At 46.9% G+C, this 13,071-nt stretch overlaps 1 protein-coding gene across 4 annotated transcripts; it reads left to right on the forward strand.

Moving 5' to 3' along the window:
- The first annotated feature begins 4,261 nt into the window (after positions 1–4,261).
- LOC102014173 (interferon alpha-inducible protein 27, mitochondrial) lies at positions 4,262–11,699 on the forward strand. 4 transcript variants are annotated; one of them, XM_013517200.1, is made up of 6 exons: positions 4,262–4,386; positions 5,736–5,884; positions 7,644–7,775; positions 9,898–9,927; positions 10,867–11,028; positions 11,449–11,699. In XM_013517200.1, exons 2-6 carry the CDS (start codon positions 5,776–5,778, stop codon positions 11,538–11,540), a joined length of 525 nt encoding a protein of 174 aa, XP_013372654.1. In that variant the 5' UTR covers positions 4,262–4,386; positions 5,736–5,775; the 3' UTR covers positions 11,541–11,699. The 4 variants fall into 4 exon arrangements, with proteins under 4 accessions (XP_013372654.1, XP_013372657.1, XP_013372656.1 ...); XM_013517202.1 differs by having other exon boundaries at positions 4,372–4,459; XM_013517201.1 differs by lacking the exon at positions 4,262–4,386 and adding an exon at positions 4,434–4,528.
- The last annotated feature ends 1,372 nt before the right edge of the window (positions 11,700–13,071 follow it).

Below are 13,071 nucleotides of genomic sequence, written 5' to 3' on the forward strand. Positions count from 1 at the left end.
TCCACAAGTGTGCTTTACGAATCTCCTCAGCATCTCTTAAGCCAACCAAGCTGGTCATCATAGAACTACAGTATTTTCTAATGAAAACTAACATTTTACTGCACTCAAATTACCTAAGAAATCTTTAAATACATTTTTAAAATTCTAAGTTTCTACAGATCAGGCTAAATTCCCTTTGCATCTGATAAGCATCCTTCCCTTCCTCATAGTGACTTACCTGATCTAAAGCTGTCAGTGTGGCAGGAACTTGGGAGCTTCCTGGCTTCAGATCATTTTGGAGGCAGGCTTAGAGGGAAGAAGAAAGAGGGAGAAAGAGATTGAGGGGCTAACCTGATCTGAAACGCCCAGCAAGATCTGGCATGGCAGAAGCAACAGGAGCTAAAGACCTCCTGGTCTGAGGATGTTGCCAGGTGGTCTCAGCTGGGGTGGAGGTTCAAGGGAGCTTAAAGCCTTCCAGAGAGAGCTTAACTTCCTTCCCAGATCTCCACACCATTTATTGATTGAGGAGCCTCAATAGTCTTAGTAGTCTTAGTCTTAATATGGGGGAGATGATGGCCCACCCCTAATAGGATAATGGGAAATCTTAAAAGGGTGATACCAAAAATATCAAGCTTCTGTTTATCCCTTAGAAAATATGTAAAACTAGCCACTGTGAATTTGTGGTCCCCACCATCAGAGCATTACATGGTATCCCATAAGTATGGACAGTCTTTATGGTTTTTAGGTATCAGTTGAAATAAATTTAATTTAAATTTAAATAAAAGGAAGAAAAAGCCAAGCATGGTAGCACATGCGTATAATCCCAGTACTCAGGAAGCTGAGGCAGAAGGATCACTTTGAGTTTGAGGCCAGCCTGGGGTACATAGTGAATTCAAGACAGCCTAAACTACGTAGCAAGACTCTGTCTCCAAAACACAAAACAAAGAAAGAAGAGAAAAATATTAGAAGTTTCTTCAAAGAGGTACATCTCTGCAAATGCCAAAGAAATGAAAATTCTATTTGTGACAGAAAGAAAACAACAATGCAGAAAGATAGCAAAGGCAAAGGGGGCAATTTATTTTAATGTCATTTTGCAATCTGCCTTGAAATTTCTTAAAATTGAACAAAACATACTGTGTTGTATGGCACTTTAATGCTCCGTGTGTGATCTGTCAGGCAAAACCCTGTAAGTGAAAAACCGTGTAAGTGAGACCACTGGCCAAGGACAGAAAGATCATTGACCATGAACAAAGGAAGAGGATATGCTTTATAGATGAGTTTAAGCAGGGAAGGGGAATCCTGCTCAGGGAGATTGAAAATTTTAAGTTTCTCAGGGATCGTTGGTGGGTCTGGTGCCTCTGGTGGGAAGCATGTCGGGGAAGTATAGGACAACAATGGCATTCTGCTGACTTGCAGAGTAGCATTCTATAGAGTTTCCTGTAAGCTTGAGAACCAGCGCAATAAACAGAATTATTTCAGTCTCTTGGGCTGGGTGAGGGGGCTTCTTGTTTGAACAGACAAGTCTGTCAGGGTTTTTTTCTTTTCAAGGTAGGTAGGGTCCAATTGTGAGGACCTAACATGATCAATCCTTAATAAGTTTGCTATCTATATATGAGTTTATTATGTATACTTGCCAAAAAAATCTATGTAGAAACAACTCAAAGATTCAACAATAAAGGACATTATTTTTTCTGTTCAATGTACAATTTAGTCTTAATAAACACCATTAGAATATTCTGGATCTTTCTAGTGCTGTGTGAGTTTTAACTTTTTTTGGAAGCAATATCATATGCAGAATTATTGCATCCATTTTCACATTTGAAAACCACCATGCATGGTGTGTGTTGACAATTGGGGAGAGGACATTACGTGGTTGCGGGGTCCCAATGCACTGGGAGGCTGGAGAGACCACCCCCCTGCTTTCTTAGACAAGAGGCATTGATAAAGCATACTTCCCTGGATCCCAGTTCAGTAGAAGAACAAACTATTCTTGAGGATGGGTTTGTTGCTCAGTCAGCCCCAGATAGTGGAAGGGGGCTGTGGAGGATGGCTTTTGCCCTGAATGACTCGCTTGAGATGTTGGTGGGAGTTGCCTCCTCAGTGTTTTGCGGCTGTGGCGAGGGGGAGGCCAAGGGGAAAGGGCAGAGAGACTGAGAGGGGACGGCTGCCTCTGTTGCAGCACTGGGAGAGGCAGACCCTGGGTCTGGTTCCCGGGCGGGGGGCTCATCGACTGCATTTGTCTGCTGCTGCTGTTGGGGGCCTGGGCCACCTCGGGAGGGACTGCCCTGGGAGGTCCCCTGGGCCATACTCTGACTGTGGGGGTGGCCACTGGAGGTCGGGCTGCCCTCTGGAGTGGAGGCCCTGGGGCTTGGACCCCTCCTACCAGCTGGTCCGGCAGGAATGAAGGGGCCCAGGGCATACTCTGCCTTCTCCCTCTGGCTGGACCATTGTCTCCAAGGAGGGCCCCATGAAATCATGACTATAGAGGAAAAAATGGAGGGCCCATTGCTGGACACTGGTGCTGGTCTATCAGTCCTCTTTTTCAGTCCTGGCCTTCCTTCCTGCTGTCATACCTCAGTGAGGGGAGTCACTGATGAGGAGGTAATCTGCTATTTTTCATAACCCTTGGGCTGTAACTACTTGTTGGATCTTTCTTGCATATCTTTGTTTTCCTGAGAAACCACTTTGAGGATGCCAACATGTATTGTAGCAGCCATTGATGATTTCCTACCAATCTGTCCATAACTCTGTAATGTTTGTGTTGTTCCTATGCTATTTTGTAAATGGATGTATGTTTGTTACTATGTGTTTTCAACAACAACCATTAGAGAATAGTTAATGATTATTTGATTGATCACTCTTGTATAGCTCTGTTTGTTTTCCCTAGAGACCATTTTGGAGAAACCAAGATATAGTACAACAACCATTGATAATTTCCTGCCATTTTTGTCTGTAACTCACTATTGTCTATTTGTTTTCCTGAAAAACTATCTTGAAGTTACCTTAGGTAAGATAACAACCACTGATAATGTCCTACCACTTTGTCTGTAATTCGGTGAATCCCCCTATTGCTATGTTGTCCTTTTTTTACTCTTTAACATAAAAAAAAAAAAAAAGAAAACCACCAGGCATGGTGGCACATGCCTGCAATCCCAGCACTTGGGGGCTGAGGCAGGAGGATCGTTGCAAGTTCAAGGCCAGCCTGTGCTACGAAGTGAGTTCAAGACCAGCCTGAACTGCACAGTGAGACCCTGTCTCAAAAAGACAAAAGGAAAAAAAAAAGGAAAGAAAACCAATGTTCTGGGCTGGGGATATAGCGCAGTGGCACGGTGCCTGCCTGGCAAGCACAAGGTCCTGAATTTGATTCCAGGTACAACAACAACAAAAAAACCAAATCCAATCTTCTAATGATGTAAAGAATGATATTACAAGAAGTTAAGCTATCTTATCAATTCTACAACTTCTCTAGTTTTTTGACACCCCTCTCTGAGAAAATAATTAATTTTTTTTTGTCTTTTTGAGATAGGGTCTCGCTATGCAGTTCAGGCTGATCTTGAGCTTACTTTGTAGCCCAAGCTGGCCTTGAACTCACAGTGATCCTCCTGCCTCACCCTCCCAAGTGCTGAGATTACAAGCGTGCACCACCATGCCTGGCTATTCTTTTTTTTTTTTTTTTTTTTTGAGGCGGAGTCTTGCTATGTAGCTCGGGTTGGCCTTGGACTCACTGTGTAGCCCACGCTGGTTTTGAACCCACAATGATCCTCCTGCCTCAGCCTCCTGAGTGCTGCAATTACAGGTGTATGCCATCATACCCAGGCTTACTGTTATTATTTGGCAATAATAAATTCTCTCTCTCCCCCTCCCTTCATTCTCCCAACTCCCACCTTTCAGTTATAAAATAATGGCTACCCATTTTAACTTTGAACAGCAATAATTAAAAAAACAAGACATGAAAACTGAAGTTTTGTCCTTTAGGAAGAAATTAATATCATTAATATCATTAGTGTAATAAAAAATAAATTCTGGGAAATATGAAATATGTCTACAATATATTTGAATACTGCAAGGATGTTTAAAAGTCATTAAATTTTGTCACTGATAAAATATTTAAAATATGACAAGGCATCTTATAGTAATGGGCAATGGTTAATAGAGTGGCCAAATTCTGTTTCTACAATAATGGAATTTCCTCCTCAACAGGAAAAAGATATCACTCTCAACCAGAGAGCAAAGATCAGTTTCAGTTTCCTGAGCAGAGAACACTTCACTGATTGGTTGCAGGCATTCTCAGGAACTGCCCTGCAGCCAGAGTGAAGCTTCATAAATATCTGGCTGGAACCAGACCCTCTGTCAAATATCTAGACGAAGTCGGCAGTGCTACAAGCTCAAGAAATCCCCCTTTGCTTGGTAAGAGCAGAAGCGATAGCCAGGGCTCCTTTTTCTGTGGCAGAAAAGGAGTTTCTCCCAAACTCCAGTGGCAGTGAGTAGCACTCTGTGTGTATTGCCTCCTATCCCTGTCCTGTTTTCATCAGGGCGACTGCAAAGAAAGGTAAGGGTTGGGAGGGATGGGCCTTGAGCTCTTGCACTTGGATTTTGGAACAATGCACATTGCAGTTAGGGGTTCCCTCAAGCCTAAGGAGTACATGAGTGTGAAGATGGCACAGGGGAGAGGTGAGTGTGAGGAGGAACAAAATCACAGCCAGCACAAGCCCCTTATTTGAAGCAGCTGGACTTGGCTGGGGTCTTGCATGCCGCGGAGCCTTTGGACTTAGAGCAAATCCTATATCCTCTCTGAGCTGGATTCTGTTTCCACATTTATAAAACGAGGATAGGACCCCAGCTCTGACATTAGAGGAGATGATGGAAAAGTAGAGACTAGCACCTCAGCCAAGGTATGTGCCTTGACAATGTCGCTGGTTCCTGTTTGCTAACTTCGGTGACTTTAAACTGCTCCTGCTGCTGAAAACAAATGGAAGACACAAAGCACCAAAGAATGTGGATGGCAAACAGCTTTATTTATGCTAGCGGGTTGGTGGGAATCTCATTCCTAAATCACCAGCCTCAGGCTGGGGTTAAACAGTCACTTATACAGGTTGTTAGAAGGAAGTATAAAAGGCAGATAATAGGATATTCTATAGTTGGTTTCGCATTGTCTTGTCATACATTGCTAGGCAGATTTATTCTAAGCAAGTTAATTAGAAGGTTACTGTCCTATAACAGGAAGGTTAGGGCTAGGGTGAGCAGGAAGAATCTATCATTATCTAAGGCTGAGCGGGGGTCTCTCCCTAGGTGATAAGTCTTTGAAACAAGCTGACAAGATGTACTGTTTGGCTGACTTATCTCACAGACTGCAGCTGGTGTTGGAATGCGAGTCTGGCTGAGTTTCGTTATTCTCTTGTTACGAGAACAGGCTGGTTTGTTTGGCCCATCCTTGAATCTGGCATATAGCTATAAGTTTGACAATTGCCTTTATACTCCAGCAGATTTAAGGGAGTCCCAGAAGTGTCTAAAACATGAGCACTGGGATTTTCATGAAGAAGGAAGCAGCCATCTGAGGGAAATAAAATTCCCTGAGGCCCTGCACAACCCAATATCCACACCCCTCCTTCCCTCACTTTAAGCCCCATTCCAGGCCCAGTGCCCTGCTAGTGGGGAGCAGCCTCCCACCTATCCTGTTGCCTTTCAAGATTTTCAGAGAAGTGGATGATAAGACAGTTATGGGTTGCCTCTCCCCACCAGTACCATCCTTTTTGCAGGTTTGGGAAGCTGCACGTCTTTCCCATGAAATTAGCTTGAATGGGCGCTCTGGCCTCATCCCTGGGTGCTAAGATAGCATCAGCAGTGACCATGGCTCAAGTTGGTGGGGCGGCCACTGGCACCTTCATAGCTGGCCTTTCATCACAGGGTGAGTGTTCCTGGGAGGGACAGTGCTGGGGGTGAGAGGGCAATTTCAGAGGGCACAGTCTCTCACTTTATGCGGTCTCCAGTTGTCCACCCTATGCTCCTGTTGTGAAGATCCTTGGGGAGTCAAGACCTTGCCCCTGGCCAGAGATCTGAGTCCTCAAAGACTCACACCTAGATCCCCCTTCAGTCCCCTCCCCTCCAGACCTGGGCCTTCTCCTGCCTCAATTGAGGGGCCTGCAGGTGGGTCCTGCTCTGTCATGGCTCTCTTGTCCCCTGGATTCACCACCAGAATTTACTTCCTATGAGGTGTAAGGTCGGCAGAGGGATCAGGTACGAAACACAGGAACAGAGAGGGTAGTTTATTGGAATGGGAGTGATGGGCGGGACTCTAAGAGTAGAGATAGAGCATGGCGAGAGGCAAGGAGTTTGGGTTTATATATATACAGGTAGAGGGGGCCAGGCCCCTTAGGAGTGGTCTTTGGCCTTGTTTGAGCAGCCAGGACATTTCTGTGAGGGGCTGACCTTTGTAGATTAGAACACTAGTTAGAAAGTAAATTAAATTAAATGTCTTGTCAGCTGCAAATTACATTAGAGACATCTATCAGGGAGGCAGGTTTGGCTTTTGTTTCACCATGTAGTTAAGACTGGAATGGACTTTAACACAGGGGACCTGGGGCTGGGGATTTAGCTCAGCGGCACAGCGCCTGCCTGGCAAGCACAAGGTTGTGAGTTTGGTTCCCAGTACAGGGAAAAAAAAACCCTCTCCCCCTAAAAAAAAAAAAAACAGAAAGTGAGGCTCATTGGGGCTGGGGATTTAGCTCAGCGGCACAGTGCCTGCTTGGCAAGCACAAGGTCGTGAGTTCGATTCTCAGTATTAGAAAAAATCCAAAAAACCAAAAAAAAAGAGACAAAACAAAACATGGGGGACCTGGCCAAGATCCCCAACTGCCTGTATGAGGGGTACAGCAAAAGGATGAAATAAGAAATAGAGACAAATTTTAGTAATACATGAAGGGGGACTGGGAAGTCAATGCCTCCAGGAAGGCAATGGGCAGAGATAAAGACACTCCAAGCCAGCCACTATTTATTGGGTATATACCATGAATGTATTGCCTGTGTGCAATGATAGGTTTGCGGGAAATCTCAAAAGGGTGGTATCGATAACCCCAAGCCTTCATTTATCCCTTAGGGAAGTATACAAAATTAGACAATGTGAATTTGTGGCCCTCAACCACTTCCTTTAGATTTTCACTTAAATGTCCCTTTATGTGTGAGGACCTTTTCCTCACAGTGTGTCCTGTAGATGTCCAGTCCAGAGCATTGGTTTTAACAAAATTCTGTACATTAGCTTCTTTCTTTGTAGGTTTTCACAGAACTCCCTCTGGTTCTATTTATCTGTTTTTATCATTTATCTACCCTGAGGTCCTCAACGTCCCTCGGTCAAAGTCAGCATCTCCCACATAGTATGTGTGTCTGACTTGCGGTTCTGCAGAACGAGTGTTGCTTGTATTTGCATGTGTTTTAGTTTATACAGAGGACAGTTTGTACAGCTTATTCTACTGCTGTTTACCACGCTAACAACTCTGATCTCCAAAACCCTCCATGGCCTTAGGGGAGCTTCTAATCCTCACTTCTATCTGCTGCCAAGTGTGTGGACACCCAGAGAGTCTCCAACATTCACCAGCACAAACACATGACATTGAATGGAGGGACAATTCCGTGACCCTTGCGCCAACCTCTGACTCTCTGCATCTCCCCAGGGCTCATGCTGGTATCTAAGGCTGCCCTGGGCCCTGCAGCCTCTGCCCTGGGCTCTGCAACAACTGCTCTTGGCACCATCCTGCCGGCGTCCTCTGCCGCTGCTGTCTCTATGGCTGCTTCCTCAGTTGGAGGTGAGTGGCCCCGGGAAACGGCACTCCTTGAGAACCCGGCTCAGCAGGAACAGTGTGTATCAAGAGGACCGGGGGGCTGGGGATTTAGCTCAGCGGCAAAAGCGCCTGCTTGGCAAGCGCAAGGTCGTGAGTTCGGTTCCCGGTACCGGAGAAAAACCAAAAAAAAAAAAAAAAAAAAAAAAAAAAAAGAGGACCGGGACCAGGACCACACCCAACATTTCCTTCTGCTTATCAGAAATGTAAACAGAGCTTCAGTTAAAGATTAAGAAACCCAGTTGCTTAACATAACAAGAAACCAGATGTGCTGGCACAAGGCTGTAATTTCAGTGCTGGGACAGCTGAGGCAAGAGGATTAGCCTGAGTTCAAGGTCAGTTTGGGATACATAGTGAGTTCAAAGCTAGCCTGGGCCTGGGATATATCCCAGCCGTATAGCACCATGAGTTCAATTCCTGACACCAAAAGAAAAAAAAGACAAAAGAATCAGATAAAGCTAGCCTGATCTACATAGCGAAACTCCATCTTAAAACAACAAAAAACAAAAACACATTTAGAATAATTATACTTTATCAAGTGCTTTTTAGTTTTACTTGCTATGGGTAGCACTTGACATTTATCAATTCTTTTAATTCTCTTAACCACCACAGAGGAAGGTAATATTGTCTCTTATTTACCAAGGAGGAACATTTATCAGTGTCCTGGTGCCCTGGGCAGGAAGGTGGGTATATCCCTTCAGAGCTTGGGACAGAAAATAAAACAAAAATGGAGAATTGTTCCAGTCACAGAGTGAAGAATGTGGGGGGCCCTCAGGGCAAATCCTACACAGCCCAGAAGGGCCAGATATACGCGCTACCCATGACTACCAGTGAGCCCCGCAGGCTATCAGACAGCCTCCTATTGCCTCTGAGCTTTGCATATGCCACCCTCAGGGGCGGCCTACCTGGCATTTCCTGTCCTGCCTGCCAAGAGAGTTGAGCAGCTAATGCCTTTGAAACAGGTTTGAAACTGGTTCCTGTTTCCTGAGTTGAGGATCCATGCTGCATCCACACGTCCCTTCTGGTCACTCAGGGTTGCTCTGCAGGCACCTGTGTCTGCTTCCTCCACTGAGGAGCCCAGGCCTCTCCCTGGGAGCTGGCTAAGCCCACTGCACTTATTGTTTTTAGAACTTCTTGTCCTGGTGGGCCCAAAGAGTGCAGTTAAGACCCTTGTAGCTGAAGAACAGGATTTCAGCCTTCAACATACCAGAGGCTCATGGTGTTGGAGATCCAGTACCATGTAAATCTGGAATTGTTCAAGGTTATGAGCACTCCAGTCACAGAAGTACAAGAATGAATTCTGTATGGGAGAATCCAGAGACTTCCTGGAGGAGGCGATGTGCTGACCTGCATGTGTCCGGCGCCCTCTCCTCCGAGCATGGCTCTCAAGTAGCACAAAGAGCACTCTGGATTCAGCAGTGCTCGCCCTGCCTCCTGCAGGAAAGCAGTGGAGAATGCGGTGCAACTCCGGCCTGGGGTGCACCGCTCTCCTGGGAGCTCCTTCTGGGCTGCAGGCAGTGTCCTGCAACCTCAGTGACAAACACGGAGGCTGGGTCTCAGGAACTCCCAGCCCTGTCCAGAGAGCTTAACTCTCATCCTTGTGGCCTCAATTACTGTGCCAGGTGTCTTCTGCTCATTGAGAAGGGACATCACAGTGAGAATTTCACTGTTTGTTTGAACCAAACCTGGCCTGGGAAGGAGAGACCTGGAAAAGCTGACTTCTGATTTCCCCCCAAATCCCCAGGCAACCAGCCAAGCAGCCCACAGGCAGATGAACAAAGAACAAACAAACTCTGGATAAGGTGTTGGATTTTCTGGAACCAAGACCCCAAACTCTGTCTTTAGATCCCAGGGCCAGGGCAGGTAACTCACTCAGGACAGGTCCCCAGAGTCTAAGAGGAGTTAGACGGAGGAGCAACTACCCCCTTCTGCCGTCTCCTCCTCAGAGTGCCTGAGGGAGGGCAGGCAGGGTCATTCCTTCCTGGGAGCCCTCCCTGGGGCAGCCCCCATTCTTCGTGGGTGGTTGACTTGGCGAGGGGAGGAGCAGGCAGTGTGGATCCCTTCTCACCAAATGTTCTTTTGGTTTCAGGCAAGATTGCCCTAGCTGTAGTTGGAGGAGGTAAGTCTCTGCAGGGAAGGGATTCAAGCCTGGCACTCAGAGACCAGGGAAGCAGCCATGCTGTCCTTGCCCAGGCTTCTCTGGAGCCTCAGGAGATGGTAGAGGGAGGAGCTGGGAGGAGGGAAGGGGCCAGGGAGAAGGGACTGGAAGCCACTGGAGATAAGAAATAGGGAGTAGAGGGGCTGGGGATTTAGCTCAGCGGCAAAAGCGCTTGCCTGGCAAGCGCAAGGTCGTGAGTTCAGTTCCCGGTACCGGAGAAAAATGAAAAAAAAAAAAAAAAGAAATAGGGAGTAGACACAAGGAATGAGTATAGTGTAGAGTGGGGTGGCCGCATCCTCCACAAAGGTCATGTCTCCACTGCAGAGCATCCCTGTGACCTTGGCATGTCTTTGAACTTCCCTGGGCTCCTGTTTCATCCCCTGAAAAGCAGGCCAGTGTCGCCTATGCAGGGCTCTCTTGTGGCAGCTTGAGTTAGGACAGCAGAGGTTCATCACAGGGATTCCCTGGGCCCCACCACCCTGGGTGTGGTGGCTTCCCACATGCTTCCAGAGACTCAGGGAACCAAAGCTGCCATCTTAAGTGGTTCTTAAGTTCATTCACACCACTCAGGCCAGACCTGCTTCTATGAAAACAAAGCTTAGGAACCATCCCTTACCTCATCATTGTACCAAGGCAGATGCTGAGGCCCGGGCAAGTGACTTCCCCAAAGAAACTCTTGCTGGCCATCAGAGCCTAGATCAGGACCCTGACACCAGGGACTCCCACTGCTCCTTCTACTCCTCCACCTGGCCCTGCTTTTTGGCTGGTCACTGTTGACCATGCCTGTGGTCTTTCCCAACCTCAGAGCTCATCTCCTGCAGACCTGGTAAGGACCCCAGGCTTGACCCAACATGGGGTCCGCTGCCCTGAGCCCAGCCCCACCAGCTCCTCTCCCCTCAGGGCTGGCTGTGGTGTCTGTGCCCGTGGTGCTGAATGCTGTGGGCTTCACTGGAGCAGGAATTGCTGCTTCATCCCTGGCAGCCAAGATGATGTCAGCTACTGCCATCGCCAATGGTGGCGGGGTGCCCGCAGGAAGCCTGGTGTCCGTTCTGCAGTCTGTGGGTGAGTGTCCAGCTAGGGCTTGCTGAGGGAGGGCTGAGAGGGAGATGAAAGCCACAGAGAATCCATCCAGATCTCAGCCTTATGGAATCTGTGTGTGTATCACCCTCCAGGTTCTTGAGGTTTCTCTCAGGATGAGACTAAAGCAGGAAGGAACCTGGCTTCCATGTCAGGTTCATGCTGGGTTATGTGGGGCGTCTCCTCCATCCCGGCAGATGGAGCAGATTCACCCATCTTTCCTGCAGAGGGAGGCAGCTTCCAGCTGGATTCTCCACTGGAGATCATTGCTGCCTCATCCCCAGACAGAGATTCCAGGGTTTTAGGAACCTCCACCCTCACCCTAGGGGCTGTCATGACCTGGCAGGTCTGTCCACTGAAGCTCTCTAGCCTATAACACTCTGCGCACATTCTGTTTCTTCCCAGGGGCAACTGGACTCACTGCATCTACTAAAGCCTTACTGGGCACTGTTGTGTCAACTGGGACAGCCCTTGTGGCCACAGCGGCAGGCCTCTAATAATTCCAGGCCCTTGCTTGAAGAGGAGAGGACCACAGGAGTATAGACTGGTGTCCCACAGCTGGGCTGACCCATGAAGGGACCAGTCCTGAGGTGACAAGGCACCAAATGCTACATCCCTAGAGAAAATAAAGAATAAAGTGAGTTATTGCAAACCTATCTGTGCAGTGCAACTCCTTGCTGTTGTGGTTTCCTTGGGAAAGGTCAAGGCTAGGTGGTGACCTCTTCGATAATCAAGGGCATGTTAGGCTCAGTTCCTTCTCCCACCATATAACCACAGGGTGACATTTCCTTGGCATGTGCTCAACTGGAATGAATCTAAAATGAAGACAAACTGTTCCCTGTCCTGCCACTGACTCTGTATGTAACCCTGGGCTTAGATTTGTCACTCTGTACATGGGGAATTGAAACAAATGAGTCTGTAGGAGAGGTGGGTAAGGTTGGGCGTGGTGGTGGAGGGCATCCTATCTGGAGCCATTTACTTCCAAGACAGAGTGTTGAATCCTTGCACACTTGCACATCAGCTATATACCCAGTGGTGCTTTCTCTGAAGGCTCAAAAGTGTTACCGGGTTGTCCCAAAGTCAAAGCTCAAGCCCTCCCTGCCACAACAGAAGTTGGCTGAGGTGACTCTGACCCTTGTGCTCCATAGCCCTACTTCTTAAAGCTTTTGCCTTCCCAGAATAAGGAAGTATCAGTTAGCTTTTCTGTTGCTGAGATCAATTACCTGACACCCACAAGTTAAAGGGGATGGTGGCTTATTTGACTCATGTTTCATAGAGTTCAGTTCATGGTTCATTGGCATCAAAGGAGGAAGATCATGGTGGAAGGGCATGGGCATGGCAGGGAAAAGCTGCTCACCTCATGGTACCCAGGAAGCAGAAAGACCAGAAAAGAGTCAGAGATAAAGGGCCCAAGGACCAAGTTGGAACACTCCAGGTCACACCTCCATGACCTACCCAGTATACTCAAAAATTTCCATTAATAATGTAGGCATCATGTGAGCCAATCAAGTTAAAAAAATCAAGATCAGCCATCTGTTACATTTAGCTGTGATGTGTCTACTTGTCTGAGTTAAGAAATGGTCACGTGATTGAAAAGTAAAATGAATGTTAATATTGAATACAAATTTATTATACTTAAAATGCATGTTTGTTAATCTTCCTCAGAATTACAACACAATTGTTCCTTCATTCTTACCACTTCCTGCAGCAGTTCTGGAAATCCTCCTCCTTAAGTGTCCTTAGGTGGTGTCTTGTGGCTGCCTCAATGCCCTGAGTCAATTCAAAATGTTCATCTTTCATGGCCATTTTGGTGTTAGGAAAGAACCCGAAGTCTCGTGTTGTCTGATGCACTGAATAAGGCAGAAGAGCACACTGTGTAATGCTTTTATGTGATAGAAATTGCTATAAATGTAACCTGTATGCTGCTTCAAAAAGTGGCGAGGAGGATGAGATTAGTGTGTTTGAAGCAAGTGGGAGTATTTTGATGGGGAATTATAGGAAAATTTTTTTTGTTTGTTTGTTTTTCTC

Source organism: Chinchilla lanigera, unplaced genomic scaffold (genome assembly GCF_000276665.1).
Source record: "Chinchilla lanigera isolate Chin_1 unplaced genomic scaffold, ChiLan1.0 scaffold00037, whole genome shotgun sequence".
Lineage (NCBI taxonomy): Eukaryota > Metazoa > Chordata > Mammalia > Rodentia > Chinchillidae > Chinchilla > Chinchilla lanigera.